The sequence below is a fragment of the Pieris napi genome, chromosome 8 (genome assembly GCF_905475465.1).
Source record: "Pieris napi chromosome 8, ilPieNapi1.2, whole genome shotgun sequence".
NCBI lineage: Eukaryota > Metazoa > Arthropoda > Insecta > Lepidoptera > Pieridae > Pieris > Pieris napi.
This window is the reverse complement of record NC_062241.1, coordinates 11845526-11871815: the sequence shown is the minus strand read 5'-3', so window position 1 is coordinate 11871815 and position 26290 is coordinate 11845526. Positions and strand designations below refer to the sequence as shown.

General features: G+C 32.9%; 1 protein-coding gene across 8 annotated transcripts; it reads left to right on the top strand.

The window, feature by feature from the left end:
- The first annotated feature begins 783 nt into the window (after positions 1-783).
- LOC125051970 lies at positions 784-21212 on the top strand. Of its 8 annotated transcripts, XM_047652612.1 has the most exons (5): positions 9639-9746; positions 16718-17082; positions 18354-18521; positions 19765-19942; positions 21019-21212. In XM_047652612.1, exons 2-5 carry the CDS (start codon positions 16975-16977, stop codon positions 21171-21173), a joined length of 609 nt encoding a protein of 202 aa, XP_047508568.1. In that variant the 5' UTR covers positions 9639-9746; positions 16718-16974; the 3' UTR covers positions 21174-21212. The 8 variants fall into 8 exon arrangements, 3 of the variants coding, with proteins under 3 accessions (XP_047508568.1, XP_047508569.1, XP_047508567.1); XR_007117380.1 differs by lacking the exons at positions 9639-9746; positions 16718-17082; positions 18354-18521; positions 19765-19942 and adding exons at positions 784-1157; positions 2350-2514; positions 3983-4160 and having other exon boundaries at positions 21019-21083; XR_007117378.1 differs by lacking the exons at positions 9639-9746; positions 16718-17082; positions 18354-18521; positions 19765-19942; positions 21019-21212 and adding exons at positions 784-1157; positions 2350-2514; positions 3983-4160; positions 5103-5421.
- Positions 21213-26290: the final 5078 nt, after the last annotated feature.

Here is a 26290-nt window from a genome sequence, read left to right as displayed (position 1 = left end):
GCTAGGTTCCGAAGATACCGGCAGCGTTCCCCCTGTGAATAGCTAGACTAATTCTTTGTCCAAGGTAGCTGCCAGCTCTTCGGTCTCCTGTGATGTCGACTAACCTTTTTGATATTTCGTTAAAAAGCCTTATAGCGCTAGAAGCCCACGGACCAAGGGTTTCGACACCGAATGTGACAAAATCATATTCGGAGCCTGTATTTGCAGGCTTTAGCTTTTTCAGCCGCATCACAAGCCGCACCAGCTCTGTTGTTGGTTCCATGTAGATGGGAAACGCAATCAATTTGATTAAAATTATTACTACATAATACAAAATAGTTTAAGTTCCAAATAAACAGGAGAACAAATCTTTTTTTCCCTAATGCATGCCTCATATGTAAATTTTAACGCCTGTTGATAAATACTATACATGAAGGAAGTCGTCTATTTATAAATTATTAATAATGGCTCATTATTTAGAAGATCTTACATCCGCTGGCTCCTTTTAATCGACTTAAAAAAAAACTGAAGAAGTTATCAATACACCGTGGATTTTTTTTGAAGTCTGTCATCTATTTCATTGACTATTTATGTTTAGAATGCAATTTCGTCAGCTATCTGTAACACATGGTTGAATTTGTTGGTCTAAGACGTATATCGAGACAGCTAATTTATAATAATACTAATTGTTGTACAATACATATTTGCAAATGGGAATGCACATTAAACAATTGCTGCTTATTTTACAGTCGCTGGTCACACGCACACACTGGGTCATTCGTGTGTTGTGGGTGAAAAAAACTCTCTGAGGTACAAGAAGAACGAAAAAACAGTCAAAACAATAACATTTTTATTTCTTTTACATACAAAACTAATAGTATGTTCACTAATTTAAACAACGCATAATTTATTTTTAAAAATGAACCTAAAGGAAATCCTTTTAAATATGATAACAATTATTATATTTATTGATCTTGAATACTTAACTGCGTGGGTTATATCCACATCCCATTTATGATAAAACAAACGTATAATTGTCAGTTAATTTTATTTTGTTTCGCGCTTCGTAAATCATAAGCTGGTTTTTAAAAATGCGATGTGAACTACCAATATTGATGAGATGTTGTTTCTGTGTTCCCTTAAGGCTTGGTTTGTTAATATGGACTTACATAAAATTGGTAAGTTTAAAATATATGTATTAAATAAATTCTAACTACAGATACTGCCATGAATTCAGGTTCCTAAATTCAATAGCATTTTTCATACCATGAGCTCCTATAACAATTATTTTATCGATAGAATACGTACATTATATCGCGGTAACATACCAAAAATCACTACATAGTATGCATTAAACTACTGGATCGATTTAAATATTTTTTTCAGTGAGTGACTGACATAGGCTATATATTATATTCCTGTTGTATATAAAAACATATCGGCCCATATATCACACAGTTTTTCTGAAGTGTATTTAGTATCAGCATTGCACCCGTGCTAAGCCGGAGCGGGTCGCTAAAATTTAAAACACCAAAAAATCTAGTTAATTTGATGTAATTTCTGATTTTCTAATAATACAGGCGCAACCAAATTCTAACTACTAGACCGATTATAAAATTCACGAAATGAATTTATTATAATTCTCAGTAATGAAAAATGTATTAATAATTATGAAATCTAACTTCTTTTAACACTTTTAAAATTAATTTGTTTCGTTGATATTTTTTATTTTTATTAGCCTGTGTTTGCAAACTTGTCATCAATTTGTGTGTTTAAAACATTCCAGTTTTCTCCATGTAAGTGAGTATTGATTGCGCAAATTTGTGCACTAGTTTCGAACCCATGACCTCATGGTTAACAGTATTTGAAGTCGTAATTTGTAACCGTTAATATATATTTTGTTATGTTGTAAGTACATACTTAAAAAAATTTGATTAAATATTTTAATGTTCTTCCATAAAACGTTTCAAATACATGTGAAAAGTGCCGTGTGGTATTTGCACCCACTATTAGGCTTAGCGAATTCCTCAAAGACTTCTAAAAATACTTAATAATTTATTTATTGCAAGAATATGGTTCAAAAATGTTAAGGTGGCACAATCAGAAGTCCGCATATTCTGCCACATACAATGGTGCGCAAGTCAAAGTCAATTCTTATACGTATATTATCTGTATCGTACATATACTTAACTAAATTTACGTCAACTACGGTGTCTCACGCAAATAATCATTTAATGAATTGTAATTTTTTTCCAAACGTAACACCAAGTCGCTTTTTAAAGACTCTAGTCGGAATATCTTTTAATTATTTTGGTAATTTATTATAAACTTTAATTGCCATACAAAAGGTGTTACTAACTCTTTTTTCAGATTTTGAGCCTGTTCTTTTTAACTGTTATCTGCATAGTAGTGGAAAATTCGAGATTATTTTCCCATCCTCTACTTTTTGAAGAAAAAAGATATTTTGTGGCGTTGATTATGTTTGGTACCATTAATTCGTTATTCCAAATAGCATTTATTGTAGCCGCACATAAGGTATATATTATTTAGATATTTTCTTTTTTATATTTTAGTGACCCAAAGATAAGTAGAATTCAATGTGATTATTTAAAACATAAGATTTGTAATATTGATATGGTAACTATAGATGTTTATGTTGATAGATAGACAGACGTCGATAGATGTTGTTAGGTTAGCTAATTACGTAATACCTTAATACCTTACCGCAGAGCAGGCAGAAAATAATAAACGACACAACTATAAGAGTCTTTCCTCCAACTTCGATTTTCTTCCCTTTGGAGTAGAGACTCTTGGGCCTTGGGGTTCAAGTGCACAGGCGCTTATTACAGATTTAAGTTGGCGCCTGGTAGATAGTACCGGTGACCGCAGAGCTGGCACTTTCCCGGCTCAACGAATAAGTATCAAGTTAAACGTACACTGCCACAGGGACCAAACTTTTTAAATTTGTTTTGATTTTCATTTTATTTATGTTTAATTATTTCTATTATTACTCTGTAGGTTAAGAAAATTGTAAATACTGTATACTTGATTGTAAATAAAAGAAATTCGTTTACGATTAAAAAAATAAAGTAATACCTTAAGACAGAAGGTCCCTTAAGTATTACTTGGATCTCACAACTTTACGGTCGCGTTTCAAAACATGTTTTTTGAAGTTTTACTTCTTTTGGCGCGTTAGGGAAAAATGATGAGAGTAAATTTTTACGATTCTTTGCATAATGTGATGAATTTTCCATCCGTGTCTCTTAATTGCCATGCCAATTTTTTCCTTGATACTGCTCTTCTTCTTCATATAAAGCAAGTATACAAACCTATCATTGCTAGCTTCGTAGTATTGAAAAGAGCCATACAGCACATCACTTTACTTGATGTCAGACTCGTTTTCACTGAAGCTCCAAAAACTGAGTAGTGACATGTGTGAATTGAATTACTGACGCAATACTGTATCACTGATACTGAACTGAGTGGACACGTTGACGGAACTGTGGCTTCCCTGATATGTGTGAAGCGGCCTTTAACCTGGTACAAGGTATCTCCCTGTACATTAATCTGCCACGCTGGAGTAAATCCCGAAATCCCCTCTCGGGCTCCCCAGCTATTTACCGATGAGTAGGGATGTCTATCGATTCAAATTTAATGATGTGGAATAAGTGATACCTGTATCTTATATTCCATAATAAATATATTTTATTGTATGCCTCGAAGCAATTAATCATAAAGGGTTAGGAATAATTTCGTCTATTTCAGATTTTCTAATAACGTTTATTGCATATACAAACAATCTTTTTTAGAACTCCACTTTAAAATAAATTAAAGAAGTTTGGTCCCATGAGGATAGAACGTTAGCTATTGAAAGTCCTTGCTATATAGTATAGATATGTGTAATGTGCGAAAAAAGCATATTTAGGTATGTCGGTACTTTCTCCTAGAACCGACTTAAATCTTAAAATAATTGCGCCTGCATGAAAATATCTTTTTGTTTCAGAAAAACTACAAAATAATGCGAATTTATTACATATATAACTTCGTCTATATTTTAATCCCTACTATATTTTTTCTAAAGTTCTTTAAAATGGTTAACGCAAAAATGGGAAGTTCTACTACAAGTTATCTATCAGACACGCCATTTGTTTTTATCGTTATTAGCATTCCTATAGAATTTGGTAAGTATTATCTTTAAAATTTTCTCTGTGGTAGTATGGCGGCTGTTTAACTAATATTTTTTTCTTTATGACCAGTCTTAATTTAGTGCCTCGCTAAAAAAATTATAAAATTATAACATAATTAGGTATATAACTAATTGAATTGTTCACAAAGACATTTAAATGATAGATTTTAGAAAGTAATTATTACTTAAACAGTAAGTAAATTTACATAACATAATAAAAAAGTGAAAACCAGAATTCAAATAAATTTTTGAATAGCCCCATTTAAGAATAGAATTACCCCCCTATGGGGGGGCGTTGGCTCCACGTTGGGAAACATTGATTTGGAGTAAAAATCAGACACGAGACCAAGCGCAAAGTAGGACTCACGTATGTAAAAATCCAATGCTTTTTTGACGTATGGGACACTCTTGGCGCTGACTCTCAATTCGGAAAAATAAGCTCATTTATTACCGTTCATTGTTTCATGTTGAGAGTGATAAAATTGGTTCCCTTTGATTTTTAAAACTTTACTGAAGAGTTGATATCTATTGTCACTGATCAATATTATGTAAACTCTACGGACAAAAAAACATTTAAGTAATATAAGCCTAGCGACTCTCATCTCTGAGACGTAGGTTCGATCCCCGGCTGTGCCAATAGACTTTCTGTCTATGTGCGTTTTTACCATTCGCCCGAACGGTGAAGGAAAACATCGCGTGGAAACCTGCCTTGGACCCAGAAATCGATGGCGTGTGTCAGGCACAGGATCACCTACATGCTTATTAGATTGACAAATGATCATGAAACAGATACAGAAATCTGAGGCCCAGACCTAAGAAGGAGTGGTTTTTTATATAATCGATAGAAATTTGCATTAATAGATGAATAAAAGATTTTTATGTTAATGGTAACAGTTAAATAAAATCAAGGTTTTGAGGTTATATTGTTATTTTACAGTTCTCAACATATACCTTATGCTACTGGTGAGGAGTGAATTTATAAAGCTGAGAGACAGTGGGCAATGTCAGTTTTTCAGTCACGAATCTGAAGCTCGGTGTGTTGCAACTCTACCGGACAATACCATCCCACAAGAAGTTGAATGTTTAGATTAAAATTATTGTAAGTGATTTTTAATAAATAAATTGGAAATCATAAAAAAAATATTTACTCCGCAGTCAATCCCTTTGATTCTCTTTATTAGGATAACATTAATTAATATACTGCTATATAATGCTTCTATCGTTATATACATATGCCGTTAAAAAAGCATTTACATCGGAAAAATATAAATCTATATAAATAAAAATGGATAAAATATATTTAAAAAAAACTTTTTATTTTGTACTCGAGTTTTTATTCCGGAAAAGCGAACATTCAGATTACCCAGTTTCCATATGTTTGTATGTAGCTACTAAAAAGGTAGCCTAAGTAAAAAGATCGAGAGATTCGCTGGTGCTAGTTAGAAATTAAAAAAAATCCATATGTTGGTATCTAGCTACCAAAAAGGTAGCCTTATATGTAAAAAAAAGATACTTATTTTTTAGATCAGTCTAAACCAATTTGTTTCAGCTGATGAACGCTTAATAAATTACCGAAATAAAATAGCAATTTGAGTAGAATTTCATTCTAAATTTAGTCTCAGATTGTCTGTGAATACCTAAAACGTTTGACATCAAATAATACTAAAATTCGTGCCTTTAATCACCCTTCAGTTATAACCGTATAGTCAAGTAATACTATGCAATAGTCTTACGCAAGACGAAACTAATGAAAAACAAACTGAGCAGCTTCCCACGACTCTTGCAAATATGACTTAACCTGAAAGAAATACACAGAGCTGTCAACAGAAAATATCATTTAGACATAACATTTATTAAAAATGAAACACACAAACAGAAACACTTATGTAATATATATATATAATGTGGGGTCACTCTGCATGTGGTGGGTAATAACCTTGCTTTGCCTTATGTTGTACAAAAAATGGTCGGCAGTGACGAGGTATGGAATGCAGTGGTATCCTTCTGTGAGCATGTCATGCTACAGAAGGAGACAGCAGAACGAGAGAGGGAGCGCTTTAGGACGAATCTTAGGGGCAGAAGACGGGGAGTAAATAGGAGAAGATATGCCCATCTCCTACCTCCTATGTAGTATTTTCTGCACCAGAGGTTTTTGAGTGAAACATGCCGTTGAGGTCCCGGTAGAATGCGACAGCGACCCCGGAGCCTCTGTAACGCGGCTTTGTCGGAACTACTTGAGATGGTTTTAGTGGGTATTGCTCACCCAGTCTCTGAATAGCAGAGATTTTGGCGTGGGTCGAGTCCCACATACCCCTGTTCAGGGGATGCGCAAATGTATTTACACCCCGGATATCAAAAAAAAAAAAAGCGTCACTCTGCATCTTCTACCGCATTTATCTGAAGTTAGAGTCTTTATCTGCATTTATCTGTGTTCAGAAGAGTTGTTCGGATTAATACCTGCAGCTGAGTTTCAACATCGGACGTCGAGACTCCACCTTGACGTCCACCGTTCCACAACGGAGCGTTTTTCAAGGCAATTTTTGCCGCGCACCACAACTATGTGGAACCGCCCACTGAAGTATTTCCGAACCAATTCGACTTCGAATCCTTCAACAATAGAGCGTACCATTTCTTAAAAGGCCGGCAGAGGTATTTACAGTTTGTATTTACAGCGTATCATCAGTGTCTCCGCATTCGCGGATGCTTTGGCTCTCAATTACTGGAGTTAGGCCGTCAGTCTTTTGAAGCGTGTCTTGTCCTATGCCAGATGCAGCAACTCTTCCGCAGTCGCAATACCCGTCCACTCCCTAACGTTGCGAATATTTCTTCCTTCAACCAAGACGCCGTTTACCTATTAAAATTAATTGAAGGAGGTGGTAGCCGTCATAGCGCACTCCGCAACACGCGGCCCAGGTACGCAACTTTCCATTGTTTAATGTTCTGCATATTTTTCGCCATTCCAACTCGTTTCAGAACCTCTTTAGAGACCTTCTGGATCCAGATTATACGAAGCATGCGACGATAGCACCACAGTAGTAATGTTAGTTAAGTTATATATATCTTAGTCTATACTAATATTATAAAGAGGAAATATTTGATTTTTTGTTTGTTTGTTTGAAATGAACAGGCTCCGAAACTACTGGACCGATTTCAAAAATTCTTTCAACGGTAAGCTACACTATTCCCGAGTGACATAGGCCATTTCATTTTCAAAAAAAATAGGGATGCTTACTAAAACTTGAATAATATAACAGTAAAAAAAAGGGTGCGTGTACGCGCGTAAGTTATACTTCTTTGGCATTATTAAAAATAGTTTTTGATTGCATGCAAATAATTGATTACAATTAAATAATCAAAGACTGGAAAAGGAGTCATTATAGTCAATAAAGTTCAGTTTACATTTGAAAAATTAAATAAATAAATATTTATAATTATTCTCTTACATTAAGTGTAACATAAATTCTATTCCGTGGGCAACTTTATTCTGTTAATTTTGTGTCACGGTGCGCCCGCATCGTAAAATTTCACTCTCATAAATTTTTCATAACGCGCCTAAAGAAGACTTTGACAATATATCCCAGACATACTAAAAATATTGCCGAGTATTCAGTCTAGCCGTAAATGCTGGCTGATGCTACCAGCCGAACCCTGGCAGCTATACATTTGCGTCAAAAAATGGCCCGTCTAGCAGTAGTAATTATTTCTGTGTGGCACACAGACCACAGTATGAGAAGAATTCTCATTTAATCGATTGACAAATGTGGTAGTACTATAACTTTTTTATCAATTAAGTTAACATTTATTATTATATTTCTTATTGTGAATGTGCCTATTTGTTTTATGGCCATAGTAGCCATAGCTCTCCGGATCGGATCATAGTAGCCCTAAATAGACTTTAAAGCGAGGAGACAAAATGGATGACAAAATGTGTTTTGTAATATGTTAATAAAATATTGAAAGTAGTTTTTTATTTAATTTATAACTTCATATATTTTTATAATTTGATCATGATTCAATTATTGCATGTTTATAGGCCTTAGGTCAATAAAATTTTAAATGAATTGAAGGAATAATTGCTCATATGAAATAAATAAATAATTTCGTGTCAAAATCTATCATTTAAAGTTTGAAGTGCAAAACGCATTAATTAATTCATAATGCTTATGTAATAAAAACAAAAAAAACAATAACTAACCTTAAATAATAATAATAAATATATTATTAAAAGGAGTCTCTTTAGGCAAGGTTCCGAAGATACCGGCAGCGTTCCCCCTGTGAATAGCTAGACTAATTCTTTGTCCGAGGTAGCTGCCAGCTCTTCGGTCTCCTGTGATGTCGACTAACCTTTTTGATATTTCGTTAAAAAGCCTTATAGCGCTAGAAGCCCACGGACCAAGGGTCTCGACTTGCAGGCTTTAGCTTTTTCAGCCGCATCACAAGCCACACCAGCTCTATTGTTGGTTCCATGTAGATGGAAAACGCAATTAATTTGAATAAAATTACTACATAATACAAAATAGTTTAAGTCCCAAATAAACAGGGGAACAAATCTTTTTTCTGTATAACGATTTTGCCTAATGCATGCTTCATATGTAAATTTTAACGCCTGTTGATAAATACTATACATGAAGGAAGTTGTAAATTTATAAATTAATAGTGGTGCATTATTTAGAAGATTTTACATCCGCTGGCTCTTTTTAATCGACTTAAAAGAAACCGGAAGAAGTTATCAAAATACAACGTGGAGTTTTTTGAAGTACCTACTAGTCATCTATTTCATTGACTATTTATGTTTAGAATGCAATTTCATCAGCTATCTGTAACACATGGTTGAATTTGTTGGTCTAAAGGTGGGAACTGACCAAAGTTACGAGGTGTAATGTAACACGTTACACAGCGAGCATTCGTGCAGTCAGTACGTCGTGTTACGGGGAAAACGTTGCTTGCTTTGAGTGCTCCACCCGCGAATTTTTTGGCGAATCCTTTGACTGTTACGCGGTTCAGTCAGTACGCGTTGCACGTCGCGAGTGATCATGATTATGATTTTCTATAAATTGTGTCTTTTTTAAGTACTTTTGGTCCAATTAAATTCAACAGTTCTTCAAAATCGAGACATGCGTACAAAGTTTTTATACTGTCCAGTAATAATTTGGTTTTTTAATATTGCAATCAATAAAAAAACACCTCATACGTTCAAAACACAGTTTTTAAATAAGTTTGATGTCCAGTAACATTTTTTCTTCTACTCATTCTTAATTTGGATGAAACAATAATTAAATAGAATGTAAGATATCAACACGTCCTCGCTGTTGGCCGTCTCGTGAATTCTGGCGGCGAAAGCGGAGCACAGAGTTTTGACGAGCATGTTACGCCGATTTTAGAACACAGCGTAACATGCTCGATGCGAATGCTACATCTGCCTCGTAACTTTGGTCAGTTCACACCTTAATAATACTAATTGATGTACAATACATATTTGCAAATGGGAATGCACATTAAACAATTGCTGCTTATTTTACAGTCGCTGGTCACACGCACACACTGGGTCATTCGTGTGTTGTGGGTGAATAAACTCTCTGAGGTACAAGAAGAACGAAAAAATTAAAATAATAAAATGTCGATCAATTTGAGCGTGACATGAATGGATGTATGCTTGAATGATCATATAAAAATTGCTCCCGTCTTCGTAGACTGTCCCACCTCAAACTACAAAAAATAATATTTTTTCTGAAGCTACGCGAAGCTTCTTCTTCTTGTAGTGCCTCTTCACTACTGGAGGTTGGTCGTCAGCTCGTCATACTCCTCATTATTCTTCGTCAAGCGCATCAAATGTTCTACGCAGGTCACTCCCGTCCATTCTCTGATGATTCTTCGACCTTACCCATCATGATGACTTGAAGAAGTCGGTACCGTTCGTATCGAAGCACATGTCCCAAGTAACCTATCTTCTTCTTTTTAATGGTCAAAGTGAGTTCACCACCACTCACAGTAACACCACTTTCTCACGCTAAGCTATTAGAAAGCATCTATACACAAAACACAGTAACAATAAAAAAACAGTCAAAACAATAACATTTTTATTTCTTTTACCTACAAAACTAATAGTATGTTCAACACAACACAATATTTAAACAACGCATAATTTATTTTTAACCCTGGAAAGATAGTCTGCGTAAAATTTACGCATGCGTTTTCGAATAATTGCTCTATCTTTCTAATTAGCGCGAATCCATAGCTGTGCGTTTAGGACATCTCATTCGTGGTAGGGAGCTGCCGCGTGACGTAAGTGTCAATAAGGTAAGTGCCACCGATTTTGAAATATAACGACCGCGTGAGTCAAAATTACGCATGATTATCTTTATCGTGCTTTTATGATTTTGGCTTATATGACAGTTTTAGTACTGTTTTAATACTTTATATTATAACTAATATTATAATTTCATTTTTAAAGATATTGAGGCAAATATATATCACAATGGGGAGTATCAATTGAAACCAACACGAAATCCTGGCCGCTCTTATGCAAAGTGATGACGAGCTTCCGTGTGAGGACACCGACAGGGAAGTAGCGGACCACGTTTAAAGTTTTCTTTTTTTTTAAGTAAAAATAAAGGAGTTTAAAAAATTATCTGCAGTATTAATTATTCTAATATATGTGTATATATAATAACATACAGTTCATTAAAATAAACTATTAAACCTAGACCTACAACTAATTCAAATTCTTGCGTAAATTTTACGCATGATTATCTTTTCCGTATTACAAAATATGATTATCTTTCTAGGGTTAAAAATGAACCTAAAGGAAATCCTTTTAAATATGATAACAATTATTATATTTATTGATCTTGAATACTTAACTGCGTGGGTTATATCCACATCCCATTTATGATAAAACAAACGTATAATTGTCAGTTAATTTTATTTTGCTTCGCGCTACGGAAATGATAAGCTGGTTTTTAAAAATGCGATGTGAACTACCAATATTGATGAGATGTTGTTTCTGTGTTCCCTTAAGGCTTGGTTTGTTAATATGGACTTACATAAAATTGGTAAGTTAAAAATATATGTATACTGCCATGAATTCAGGTTCCTAAATTCAATAGCATTTTTCATACCATGAGCTCCTATAACAATTATTTTATCAATAGAATACGTACATTATATCGCGGTAACATACCTACCAAAAATCACTACATAGTATGCATTAAACTACTGGATCGATTTAAATATTTTTTTCAGTGAGTGACTGACATAGGCTATATTATATTTTATTCCCGTGCGAAGCCGGTGCGGGCCGATATGTTTTTATATACAACAGTATATAAAAAACCTATCGGCATAGTTTTTCTGAAGTGTATTTAGTATCAGCATTGCACCCGTGCTAAGCCGGAGCGGGTCGCTAAAATTTAAAACACCAAAAAATCTAGTTCATTCGATGTAATTTCTGATTTTCTAATAATACAGGCGCAACCAAATTCTAACTACTAGACCGATTATAAAATTCACGAAATGAATTTATTATAATTCTCAGTAATGAAAAATGTATTAATAATTATGAAATCTAACTTCTTTTAACACTATTAAAATTAATTTGTTTCGTCGATATTTTTTATTTTTATTAGCCTGTGTTTGCAAACTTGTCATCAATTTGTGTGTTTAAAACATTCCAGTTTTCTCCATGTAAGTGAGTATTGATTGCGCAAATTTGTGCACTAGTTTCGCACCCATGACCTCATGGTATATGAAGTCGTAATTTGTAACTGTTAATATATATTTTGTTATATAGTAACGTACGTATGTACTACATACTTAAAAAATGTGATTAAATATTTAATGTTCTTTCATAAAACGTTTCAAATACATGTCAAAGTGCCGTGTAGTATTTGCACCCACTATTCGGCTTATAGATTTCTTCAAAGACTTCTAATAATACTTAATAATTTATTTATTGCAAGAATATGGTACATAAATGTTAAGTTCAAAATCAGAAGTTCGCATATTCTGCCACACACAATGGTGCGCAAGTCAAAGTCAATTCTTATACGTATATTATCTGTACCGTACATATACTTGACTAAATTCACGTCAACTACGGTGCCTCACGCAAATAATCATTTAATGAATAGTACATTTTTTCCAAACGTAACACACCAAGTCGCTTTTTAAAGACTCTAGTCGGAAGATCTTTTAATTCTTTTGGTAATTTATTATAACCTTTAATTGCCATACAAAAGGTGTTAGTAACTTTTTTTTTCAGATTTTGAGCCTGTTCCTTGTAACTTTTTTCTCCATACAAGCAGAACTTTTGAGAAACGATGTTATACTTGTTGAAGGAAAAATTTTTTTAGTGGCGATGATTAAGTCTGGTATCATTAATTCGTTATTCCAAATAGCATTCATTGTGGCCGCACATAAGGTATATATTTACATATTTTCTTTTTATATTTTATTGACCCAAAGATACATAGGTAGAATTCAATGTGTTTATTTAAAACATATTATTATTATACATATTTGTAATATTGATATGGTCACTATAGATGTTTATTTTGATAGATAGATAGATGTCGATAGATGTTGTTAGGTTAGCTAATTCGGTAATACCTTAATACCTTACCGCAGAGCAGGCAGAAAATAATAAACGGCACAAATATAAGAGTCTTTCCTCCAACTTCGATTTTGTTCCCTTTGGAGTACAGACTCTTGGGCCTTGGGGTTCAAGTGCACAGGCGCTTATTACAGATTTAAGTTGGCGCCTGGTAGATAGTACCGGTGACCCCAGAGCTGGCATTTTCCTGGCTCAACGAATAAGTATCGCAATACAGCGAGGAAATGCTGTCAGCGTTAAACGTACACTGCCACAGGGACCAAACTTTTTAAATTTGTTTTGATTTTCATTTTATTTATTTTTAATTATTTCTATTATTACTTTGTAGGTTAAGAAAATTGTAAGTTAGGAATAATTTCGTCTATTTCAGATTTTCTAATAACGTTTATTGCGTATACAAATATACTTTTTTAGAACTACACTTTAAATAAATTAAAGAAGTTTGGTCCCATGAGGATAGAACGTTAGCTACTGAAAGTCCTTGCTATTTAGAATAGATATGTGTAATGTGCGAAAAAAGCATTTAGGTATGTCGGTACTTTCTCCTAGAACCGACTTAAATCTTAAAATAATTGCGCCTGCATGAAAATATCTTTTTGTTTCAGAAAAACTACAAAATAATGCGAATTTATTACATATATAACTTCGTCTACATTTTCATCCCTACTATATTGTTTCTAATGTTCATTAAAATCGGTTACTCACAAATGGGAAGTTCTGTTACAATATATCTATCAGACACGCCACTTGTTTTTATCGTTATTAGCATTCCTATAGAATTTGGTAAGTATTATCTTTAAAATTTTCTCTGTGGTAGTATGGCGGCTGTTTAACTAATATTTTTTTCTTTATGACCAGTCTTAATTTAGTGCCTCGCTAAAAAAATTATAAAATTATTACGTAATTATATAACTAATTGAATTGTTCACAAAGACATTTAAATGATAGGTTTTAGGAAGAAATTATTACTTAAACAGTAAGTAAATTTACATAACATAATAAAAAAGTGAAAACCAGAATTCAAATAAATTTTTGAATAGCCCCATTTAAGAATAGAATTACCCCCCTATGGGGGGGCGTTGGCTCCACGTTGGGAAACATTGATTTGGAGTAAAAATCAGACACGAGACCAAGCGCAAAGTAGGACTCACGTATGTAAAAATCCAATGCTTTTTTGACGTATGGGACACTCTTGGCGCTGACTCTCAATTCGGAAAAATAAGCTCATTTATTACCGTTCATTGTTTCATGTTGAGAGTGATAAAATTGGTTCCCTTTGTAATGAAATTAACTGAAACCAGCCAAAATTTTACTTGAAACTGGCATAAAGTTAAAACTATTGCCATACTTAAAAAAAATTAAACCAGCCGAAATAATCTAAAACTTTACTGAAGAGTTGATATCTATTGTCACTGATCAATATTATGGAAACCTTGGACCCAGAAATCGATAGCGTGTGTCAGGCACAGGATCACCTACATGCTTATTAGATTGACAAATGATCATGAAACAGATACAGAAATCTGAGGCCCAGACCTAAGAAGGAGTGGTTTTTTATATAATCGATACAAATTTTCATTAATAGATGAATAAAAGATTTTTATGTTAATGGTAACAGTTAAATAAAATCAAGGTTTTGAGGTTATATTGTTATTTTACAGTTCTCAACATATACCTTATGCTACTGGTGAGGAGTGAATTTATAAAGCTGAGAGACAGTGGGCAATGTCAGTTTTTCAGTCACGAATCTGAAGCTCGGTGTGTTGCAACTCTACCGGACAATACCATCCCACAAGAAGTTGAATGTTTAGATTAAAATTATTGTACTTAAGTGATTTTTAGTAAATAAATTGGAAATCATAAAAAAAATATTTATTCCGCAGTCAATCCCTTTGATTCTCTTTATTAGGATAACATTAATTAATATACTGCTATATAATGCTTCTCTCGTTATATACATATGCCGTTAAAAAAGCATTTATTATAATTGGCGGAAATATAAATCTATATAAATAAAAATTCAAAGACGGGTACTAATTCCAAGAGCTCTGGGGAACGTTTTTATGAGCTCAAATATATAAAAAAACTTTTTATTTTGTACTTGAGTTTTTATTCCGGAAAAGCGAACATTCAGATTACCCAGTTTCCATATGTTTGTATGTAGCTACTAAAAAGGTAGCCTAGAAAAGGAGTCATTATAGTCAATAAAGTTCAGTTTACATTTGAAAAATTAAATAAATAAATATTTATTATTATTCTCTTACATTAAGTGTAACTTAAATTCTATTATTATTCGAATGTTGTTTTTAAATTTTGTCCAATGCCGTAGCATCTTCCGTGGGCAACTTCATTCTGTTAATTCTGTGTCACGGTGCGCGCGCATCGTAACATTTCACTCTCATAAATTTTTCATAACGCGCCAAAAGAAGTATAACTTCAAAAATATTTGGCAATATATCCCGGACATACTAAAAATATTGCCGAGTATTCAGTCTAGCCGTAAATGCTGGCTGATGCTACCAGCCGAACCCTGGCAGCTATACATTTGCGTCAAAAAATGGCCCGTCTAGCAGCAGTAATTATTTCTGTTTGGCACACAGACCACAGTATGAGAAGAATTCTCATTTAATTGATTGACAAATGTGTGAGGACCATAACTTTTTTAGCAATTAAGTTAACATTTATTATTATATTTCTTATTGTGAATGTGCCTATTTGTTTTATGGCTATAGTAGCCATAGCTCTCCGGCTAGGATCATAGTAGCCCTAAATAGACTTTAAAGCGAGGAGACAAAATGGATGACAAAATGTGTTTTGTAATATGTTAATAAAATATTGAAACATGTTTTTTATTTAATTTATAACTTCATATATTTTTATAATTTGATCATGATTCAATTATTGCATGTTTATAGGCCTTAGGTCTATAAAATTTTAAAGGAATTGAAGGAATAATTGCTCATATGAAATAAATAAATATTTTCGTGTTAAAAATCCGTATACATTTAAAGTTTGAAGTGCAAAACGCAGTCATTAATTCATAATAAATACAAAAAAAAACAATAAAAACAATAACTAACCTTAAAATATAATAACTAACCTTAAATAATAATAATATCATTAAAAGGAGTCCCTTTAGGCAAGGTTCCGAAGATACCGGCAGCGTTCCCCCTTTGAATTGCTAGACTAATTCTTTGTCCGAGGTAGCTGCCAGCTTTTCGGTCTCCTGTGATGTCGACTTACCTTTTTGATATTTCCTTAAAAAGCCTTATAGCGCTAGAAGCCCACGGACCAAGGGTCTCGACACCGAATGTGACAAAATCATATTCGGAGCCTGTATTTGCAGGCTTTAGCTTTTTCAGCCGCATCACAAGCCGCACCAGCTCTGGTGTTGGTTCCATGTAGATGGGAAACGCAATTAATTTGATTAAAATTACTACATAATACAAAATAGTTTAAGTCCCAAATAAACAGGAGAACAAATCTTTTTTCTGTATAACGATTTTGCCTAATGCATGCCTCATATGTAAATTTTAACGCCTGTTGATAAATACTATACATGAATGAAGTTGTCTATTTATAAATTAATAGTGGTGCATTATTTAGAAGATCGTACATCCGCTGGCTCTTTTTAATCGACTTAAAAAAAACCGGAAGAAGTTATCAATACACCGTGGATTTTTTTTTAAGTGCCAGTCTGTCATCTATTTCATAGACTATTTATGTTTAGAATGCAATTTCGTCAGCTATCTGTAACACATGGTTGAATTTGTTGGTCTAAGACGTATATCGAGACAGCTAATTTATAATAATACTAATTGTTGTACAATACATATTTGCAAATGGGAATGCACATTAAACAATTGCTGCTTATTTTACAGTCGCTGGTCACACGCACACACTGGGTCATTCGTGTGTTGTGGGTGAATAAACTCTCTGAGGTACAAGAAGAACGAAAAAACAGTCAAAACAATAACATTTTTATTTCTTTTACCTACAAAACTAATAGTATGTTCACTAATTTAAACGCATAATTTATTTTTAAAAATGAACCTAAAGGAAATCCTTTTAAATATGATAACAATTATTATATTTATTGATCTTGAATACTTAACTGCGTGGGTTATATCCACATCCCATTTATGATAAAACAAACGTATAATTGTCAGTTAATTTTATTTTGCTTCGCGCTACGGAAATGATAAGCTGGTTTTTAAAAATGCGATGTGAACTACCAATATTGATGAGATGTTGTTTCTGTGTTCCCTTAAGGCTTGGTTTGTTAATATGGACTTACTTAAAACTGGTAAGTTTAAAATATATGTATTAAATAAATTCTAACTACAGATACTGCCATGAATTCAGGTTCCTAAATTCAATAGCATTTTTCATACCATGAGCTCCTATAACAATTATTTTATCAATAGAATACGTACATTATATCGCGGTAACATACCAAAAATCACTCCATATTATATAACTACTGGATCGATTTTAATATTTTTTTCAGTGAGTGACTGACATAGGCTATATATTTTATTCCCGTGTATATAAAAAAACCTATCGGCATAGTTTTTCTGAAGTGTATTTAGTATCAGCAATGCACCCGTGCTAAGCCGGAGCGGGTCGCTAAAATTTAAAACACCAAAAAATCTAGTAAATTCGATGTAATTTCTGATTTCCTAATAATAATAATACAGGCGCAACAAAATTCTAACTACTGGACCGATTATAAAATTCACGAAATGAATTTATTATAATTCTCAGTAATGAAAAATTTATTAATAATTATGAAATCTAAGTTCTTTTAACACTATTCAAATTAATTTGTTTCGTTGATATTTTTTATGTTTGTTAGCCTGTGTTTGCAAACTTGTCATCAATTTGTGGGTTTAAAACATTCCAGTTTTCTCCATGTAAGTGAGTATTGATTGCGCAAATTTGTGCACTAGTTTCGAACCCATGACCTCATGGTTAATAGTATTTGAAGTCGTAATTTGTAACCGTTAATATATATTTTGTTATGTCGTAAGTACATACTTAAAAAAATGTCAAAAGTGCCATGTGGTATTTTCATCGACTATTCGGCTTAGCGAATTCCTCAAAGACTTCTAATAATAATAATAATTATTTATTTATTTATTGCAAGAGTATGGTACAAAATTGTTAAGGTGGTACAATCGCAAGTTCGCATATTCTGCATGGCGCGCAAGACAAAGTCAATTATTCTTAACTAAATTCACGTCAACTACAGTGTCTCACGCAAATAATCATTTACCTATTGAATAGTAAACTTTTTCCAAAACACACCAAGTCGCTTCGCTCGACTCTAGTCGGAAGATCTTTTAATTCTTTTGGTAATTTATTGTAAGCTTTACCTAATTGCCATACAAAAGGTGTTTTTCCGAAAGAGTTCCAGATTGATTTTAGGCATTATTATGGCCCATTTCTACTTCTTACTTCGACTTCCACATCCGACTTACTTGACTTATGTCCTGAAACTCCTAGATGGGGCAGAGGGCGTCCATCGCTTCCTCAAAAGCAATCCAATAACAACAATACTAACTTTTTTTTCAGATTTTGAGCCTGTTCATTTTAACTGTTTTCTGCATACAAGCAGAACTAGTAGCGAGAATGTCTAACCGTCATGTACCTGATGGAGAAAAAAGTTTTTTAGTGGCGATGATTATGTTTGGTACCATTAATTCGTTATTTCAAATAGCATTCATTGTAGCCGCACATAAGGTATATATTTACATATTTTCTTTTTATATTTTAGTGACCCAAAGATAAGTAGAATTCAATGTGTTTATTTAAAACATAAGAATTGTAATATTGATATGGTAACTATAGATGGTTATGTTGATAGATAGATAGATGTCGATAGATGTTGTTATGTTAGCTAATTACGTAATACCTTACCGCAGCAGGCAGAAAATAATAAACTGCACAAATATAAGAGTCTTTCCTCCAACTTCGATTTTGTTCCCTTTGGAGTAGAGACTCTTGGGCCGTGGGGTTCAAGTGCACAGGCGCTTATTACAGATTTAAGTTGGCGCCTGGTAGATAGTACCGGTGACCCCAGAGCTGGCACTTTCCTGGCTCAACGAATAAGTATCGCAAAACAGGGAGGAAATGCTGTCAGCGTTAAACGTACACTGCCACAGGGACCAAACTTTTTAAATTTGTTTTGATTTTAATTTTATTTATTTTTAATTATTTCTATTATTACTTTGTAGGTTAAGAAAATTGTAAATACTGTATACTTGATTGTAAATAAAAGAAATTCGTTTACGATTAAAAAATTAAAGTAATACCTTAAGACAGAAGGTATTACATGGATCTCACAACTTTTTACGGTACGCGTTTCAAAACATGTTTTTTGAAGTTTTACTTCTTTTGACGCGTTAGGGAAAAATGATGAGAGTAAATTTTTACGATGCGCGCGCACACTGTCACAAAAAACCGACAGCCTGAAGTTAGCTATAGTCAAAATTTTAGTTTAACCTGGTACAAGGTATCTCCCTGTACATTAATCTACCACGCTGGAGTAAATCCCGAAATCCCCTCTCTGGCTCCCCAGCTATTTGCCGATGAGTAGGGATGTCTATCGACTTAAATTGAATGATGTGGAATAAGTGATACCTGTATCTTATATTCCATAATAAATATATTTTATTTCATGCCTCGACGCAATTAATTATAAAGGTATATAGAATAATTAAATATAGAAATAATTTCGTCTATTTCAGATTTTCTAATAACGTTTATTGCTTTTACAAAAATACTTTTTTAGAACTACACTTTAAAATAAATTAAAGAAGTTTGGTCCCATGAGGATAGAACGTTAGCTACTGAAAGTCCTTGCTATTTAGAATAGATATGTGTAATGTGCGAAAAAAGCATTTAGGTATGTCGGTACTTTCTCCTAGAACCGACTTAAATCTTAAAATAATTGCGCCTGCATGAAAATATCTTTTTGTTTCAGAAAAACTACAAAATAATGCGAATTTATTACATATATAACTTCGTCTACATTTTCATACCTACTATATTGTTTATAATGTTCTGTATAATCGTTTACTCACGATTAGGAGGTTTTATGATAATGTTGCTATCAGCCATGCCATTTGTTATTATAATTATTAGCATTCCTATAGAATTTGGTAAGTATTATCTTTAAAATTTTTCTCTGGGGTAGTATGGCGGCTGTTTAACTAATATTTTTTTCTTTATGACCAGTCTTAATTTAGTGCCTCGCTAAAAAAAATATAAAATTATTACATAATTAGGTATATAACTAATTGAATTGTTCACAAAGACATTTAAATGATGGGTTTTAGGAAGAAATTATTAGTCAATTGTTACTTAAAGTTGTAAATTGTACAGTAAGTAAATTAACATAACATAATAAAAAAGTGAAAATCAGAATTCAAATTGAACTTGAAATTGGGGGGCGTTGGCTCCACGTTGGGTAACATTGATTTGGAGTAAGATTCAGACACGAGACCAAGCGCGAAGTAGGACTCACGTATGTCAAAATCCAATGCTTTTTTGACGTATGGGAGTCAGACTTGGCGCTGACTCTCAATTCGGAAAAATAAGCTCATTTATTACCGTTCATTGTTTCTTGTTGAGAGAGATAAAAGGTTCCCTTTGTAATGAAATTAACTGAAACCAGCCGAAATTTTACTTGAAACTGGCATAAAGTTAAAACTATTGCCATACTTAAAAAAAATTAAACCAGCCGAAATAATCACATTTAAAAAATTCAAAAAGCGTTTGATTTTTAAAACTTTACTGAAGAGTTGATATTTATTGTCACTGATCAATATTATGTAAACTCTACGGACAAAAAAAACGTTCAAGCCTTAATAAGCCTATCAATTGGGACTCTCATCACTGAGACGTAGGTTCGATCCCCTGCTGTGCCAATGGACTTTCTGTCTATATGCGCTTTTACCATTCGCTCGAACGGTGAAGGAAAACATCACGTGGAAACCTGCCTTGGACCAAAAGTTGATGGCGTGTGTCAGGCACAGGATCACCGACATGCTTATTAGATTGACAAATGATCATGAAACAAATACAGAAATATGAGGCCCAGACCTAACAAGGTTGTAGTGCCAGTGTTTTTTTATATAATCGATAATTTTGCATTAATAGATGAATAAAACATTTATATGTTAATCGTAACATTAAAATAAAATAAAGGTTTTGAGGTTATATTGTTATTTTACAGTTCTCAACATATACCTTATGCTACTAGTGAGGAGTGAATTTATAAAGCTGAGAGACAGTGGGCAATTTGAGTTTTTCAATCACGAATCTGAAGCTCGGTGTGTTGCAACTCTACCGGACAATACCATCCCACAAGAAGGTGAATGTTTAGATTAAAATTATTGTAAGTGATTTTTAATAAATAAATTGGAAATCCTAATAAATAAATAATTTACTCCGTAGTCAATCCCTTTGATTCTCTTTATTAGGATAACATTAATTAATATACTGCTATATAATGCTTCTATCGTTATATACATATGTTGTTAAAAAATGGGAACAATATATTTATTATAATTGGCGGAAATATAAATCTTTATAAATAAAAATTTAAAGACGGGTACTAACTCCAAGGCAACGTTTTAATAAGATAAAATACATATTTAAAAAGTGTGGCGTAGGTTACACGGTCACACTTTTTAAATATGTATTTTACGCACAAAAAAAAAAACAAACTCGCTCGATTGAAGTAAAACTTCTTTGGCGTTGTAGACCAGTGCCGATAATTTTTGAAACCAAAAAAAATTACAGTAGGATGAAACCCATTAGAAAAGGAGGGGAATATGATCAAAATGAAAGGAAAAATAAATTACGGTCGATCTGAGGTCGGGAAGGGGCAGGGGGGGAGGTTTAAGGGTAAAAAACGGTTTATCTCGATTTCCGGCAAAACTAAAAGTCCTATCGAAGAAAGTTAAATGGCAAAGTTGTAGGTAATAAAAAGATCTACAACTTTTGTATTCACACATTTTTCACATAACCTCAAAATTTATGTGAAAAATTCAAAAAAACAAGTTTTTGGTTTTTAATTTTTATCTTTTACAAAAATATTTTTTTTTAACGAAATTTGGTGAAAACTTACCTTTCTATGTCCCAAATACGCTGTAATTTATTTGATTAAAAATATTTATTTGTTCACCTTATTTTGAATTAATATCGAAAAAAAACCCTAATTTTCAATCGAAAATTCTGACGTCAAAATTTCAGCTTTTTTCAAAAAGTTGGTGTGCTTTCAGTGCGTTGAAATCTCTACTTTCTTATGGTAAAAAAATATATATATATTACCATGGTAAATCTTCTCAGAATATGCAAAAAATCGTATGCAGTAACGCCCAGACCCGTCATCCCCTTCCCTACTTCTCTATGAATCTTCTTTAAATTATAATCAGATGCCTATTTATTACTATTTTAAGATAACTTATATATACCTGAGTGACCTAAAAAAAAAATTAGCCTTTAGATGGGCTAAAATTTTCGTATTTCATAGAGAAGCAAGGAAGGGGATGACAGGTCTGGGCGTTACTGCATACGATTTTTTGCGTTTTCTGAGAAGATTTACTATGGTAATATATATATTTTTTTACCATAGGAAAGTAGAGATTTCACCGAACTGAAAGCACACCAACTTTTTGAAAAAAGCTGAAATTTTGACGTCAGAATTTTCGATTGAAAATTAGGGTGTTTTTTCGATATTAATACAAAATAAGGTGAACAAATAAATATTTTTAATCAAATAAATTACAGTGTATTTGGGACATAGAAAGGTAAGTTTTCACCAAATTTCGTTAAATAAAAAATATTTTTGTTAAAGATAAAAATAAAAAACCAAAAACTTGGTTTTTTGAATTTTTCACATAAATTTTGAGGTTATGTGAAAAATGTGTGAATACAAAAGTTGTAGATCTTTTTATTACCTACAACTTTGCCATTTAACTTTCTTCGATAGGACTTTTAGTTTTGCCGGAAATCGAGATAAACCGTTTTTTACCCTTAAACCTCCCCCCCTACCCCTTCCCGACCTCAGATCGACCGTAATTTATTTTTCCTTTCATTTTGATCATATTCCCCTCCATTTCTAATGGGTTTCATCCTACTGTAATTTTATTCACTTTTTATTTATTTTAAAGGCTATCTGCACTGGTCTATTGACGGCATATATCACTGAAATGATTAAATATTAACTTAAATAATAAATATCATATTATATTTTAATAATATTTATTATTCATGTGCTTTACAAAGATTATTCAAATACGAAGGTTAGATCAGCACATGTCAATATAACCTTGTTATTGAATATTATAGAATGTCGCAGTCGTCAGAAAATTTATTATTAATTTACTTATTTCAAAAGAAATAAATCACACAATAAGTGTTTTTAGAGATTTAAAATATTTTTTTTAAAACTGTTGATTTTTTTTTTAATTCTCTTATACAACTTTGTTATTTTTATATAAATTAGACCAGATTATATGGATAATTAATTTGGTATTAATTTACTCCTTCCAAAATGGAAAAATACGAAATTAAGCGAAAAAACTGTCCGTACAACAAAGAGCAAGCTAGGATGGGAACCTTCCCACTTTAGTGGAATTTTAATTTGGTCACATGTTACTTGTATGGATTTTCATTTTAAATATAAATAAACTAATAATAACATAATTACAAGAATCAGTATCAAATAAAACAAGTGAATGCTATCCTAAATAAACACTACCAAGAAACTGACTTAAATCAGTTCAAATAATGCACCACTAGATGGCGCTGACTTATAAAACGCGCTATCGTTGTTATTTTTAAATAGCAGAAACTACACAGACTATAAGCGAAAAGTGTAAGCTTTACTTCCGATAGAAAAAATCCGAACTACTCCCTAGTTGCGCCTAAAGAAGTTTTACATAAAAAAAACTTTTTATTTTGGACTCGAGTTTTTATTCCGGAAAAGCATACATTCAGATTAACCAGTTTCCATATGTTCGTATGCAGCTACTAAAAAGGTAGCCTAAGTAAAAATATCATAATTTTAAGGCGAAACGAAGTTCGCTGGTGCTAGTTAGAAATAAAATTACTTATTATTAAGATCAGTCTAAACCAATTTGTTTCAGCTAATGAACGCTTAATATAGATGCTGAAATAAAATAGAAACTTGAGTAGTCATTCTAAATTAAGTCTCAGATTGTCTTTGAATACCTAAAACGTTTGACATCAAATAATACTAAAATTCGTGCCTATAATCACCCTTTAGTTATAACCGTATAGTCAAGTAATACTATGCAATAGTCTTACGCAAGACGAAACAAATGAAAAACAACTGAGCAGCTTCCCACGACTCTTGCAAATATGACTTAACCTGAAAGAAATACACAGAGCTGTCAACAGAAAATATCATTTATTAATAACGAAACACACACACAGAAACACACAAAATAATAATAATAAAAAATAACCATTTTTTTTTCCTTTAAAGAACAAGGTAAGTTTTAAGTGTTTAATGCATGTGTGTGTGTGTGTGTGTGTGGTTGTAATCGTTTCGAAACATGGTCCGTGGCTGCTTGCAATTGTATGGATCTAGAAAAAAATTCAGCGTAAGGGCTGTAACAATAGCTAAAAGACGTACTGAAAAGTTCGTAGGCTTAACTAAAAAAAATTGTTTTTTGATAGAATTTGATGAATTTGGTGACCTAGTGCTGGTTCTTCTCCTCACCCCACACGTTGGGCTATATTTTCCGTATCACCTCGACGTCCACGGTTCAACAACGGAACGTTTTTTAAAGCAATTTTTGCCGCGCACCACCACTATGTGGAACCAGCTGCCCACTGAAGTATTTCCGAACCAATTCGACTTCGAATTCTTCAACAATAGAGCGTACCAATTCTTAAAAGGCCGGCAGCGTGATTGAGCCTTCTGGCAGTTCGAGTGTCCAAGGCCAGCGATATCACTTAACATCAGGTGATCCGATTGTCTCCTGTTACATAAAGAAGAGCTATCTTAGCCAGCCTGTCAGTGACTACTTTAAGCATTGAATCTCATAAAGAAAATAATAATAGCAACTAATTTGAAACCTTGCCGTGTTAATTATTTGCTATTATATATAAGATAATAGATCTTTATTCCGACAAATTTATGTATTTACAGTGTATATTCGCGGATGCTTCGCGGACCCATGCAACTTCTTCAATACAAAAAGTCCCTTCGTGAGTTATGTGCTGCGATATTGCGGGGTACTCCATTGTGAGGAAGTTGCATGGATCTGGTTAGCGCTGCTAGTTTTTAATATCTTATGTCGTTTTCTCGTGAGCAGTGTTGGCCTAGTGGCTTCAGCGTGCAACTCTTATCCCTTAGGTCGTAGGTTAGATTCCCGGCTGTACACCAATGGACTTTCTTTCTATGTGCGCATTTAACATTTGCTTGAACGGTGAAGGAAAACATCGTGAGGAAACCGGCTTGCCTTAGACCCAAAAATTCAACGGCGTGCGTTAGGCATAGGAAGTTGATCACCTACTTGCTTATTAGATTCCCAAATGATCATGAAACAGATACAGAAATCTGAGGCCCAGATCTAAAAAGGCTGTAGCGCCATTAATTTTTTATTTTTTTTATGTCGTTTTCACACGTGTATATCCTTTATATATAACATATTTTCATATGTGATTCTTCTCATTTTAATGGATGTTTGAGAGCGGGAATTAAATATAAATACTTTATATTAAATAAAAGTGTATTGTCTATATATTATTCATATAACATAAAGTTTGAGTGCTTAAAATCGGTCATTACAGAGGCTTTCTAAATATATTATGGTTTATATCCATTAAAGAAACTTAACATATACAAACATGAAACTAAAATTTGTTATTCGGATAGAAACAGCTCATTAACTTATCAATTCATAAACATGATTACTACTTGACAACACACAAATTACTGGAAATTATAACAACTCTGGTAAGATAAACAAAACTTAACCCGAGCCATCTCATGGAAGAAGCATGTTAAATGGTATGATTGCATATATTCTTATAATACAGCCATTTAAAAAAATATCTTAGCACCAGTTAGTAGAAATGTTCCTTCTTCTTTTAGTGCCTTTCCATTACTGGAGTTAGGCCGTCAGTCTTTTGAAGCGTGTCTTGTCCTGTGCCAGATGCAGCAATCTTATATATCTTAGTTAATAACAAAAGCCGAATACCAAATGTTATTAATCATCTTACACTTGTATCCAATAAATTCTAAAATAATAGGTTTGGTAGTATTAAATGAACACTTTAGTTTTTCATACATTTATAAATAATAATATAATTTTCAATTATATGTCGGTGTGATTTGTGAAGCATTTTTTCATAAGATGCAAATTTGTAATCTTATTTTTTATTGAATTCTATATTTAATTACTGTTTTAAAAAAAAAATTAACTTAGTTGATAGATAGTAGATACCTGTCCTGTACAAACTACCCA

What these genes read in the sequence shown, in the direction of transcription:
- LOC125051970 (XM_047652612.1), top strand. Translation starts at nt 16,975, where the DNA reads ATGATAAGCTGGTTTTTAAAAATGCGATGTGAACTACCAATATTGATG. An exon ending in TATGGACTTACTTAAAACTG is followed by an intron (nt 17,083 to 18,353) that starts GTAAGTTTAAAA and finishes CTTTTTTTTCAG; the next exon opens with ATTTTGAGCCTGTTCATTTT. An exon ending in TAGCATTCCTATAGAATTTG is followed by an intron (nt 19,943 to 21,018) that starts GTAAGTATTATC and finishes GTTATTTTACAG; the next exon opens with TTCTCAACATATACCTTATG.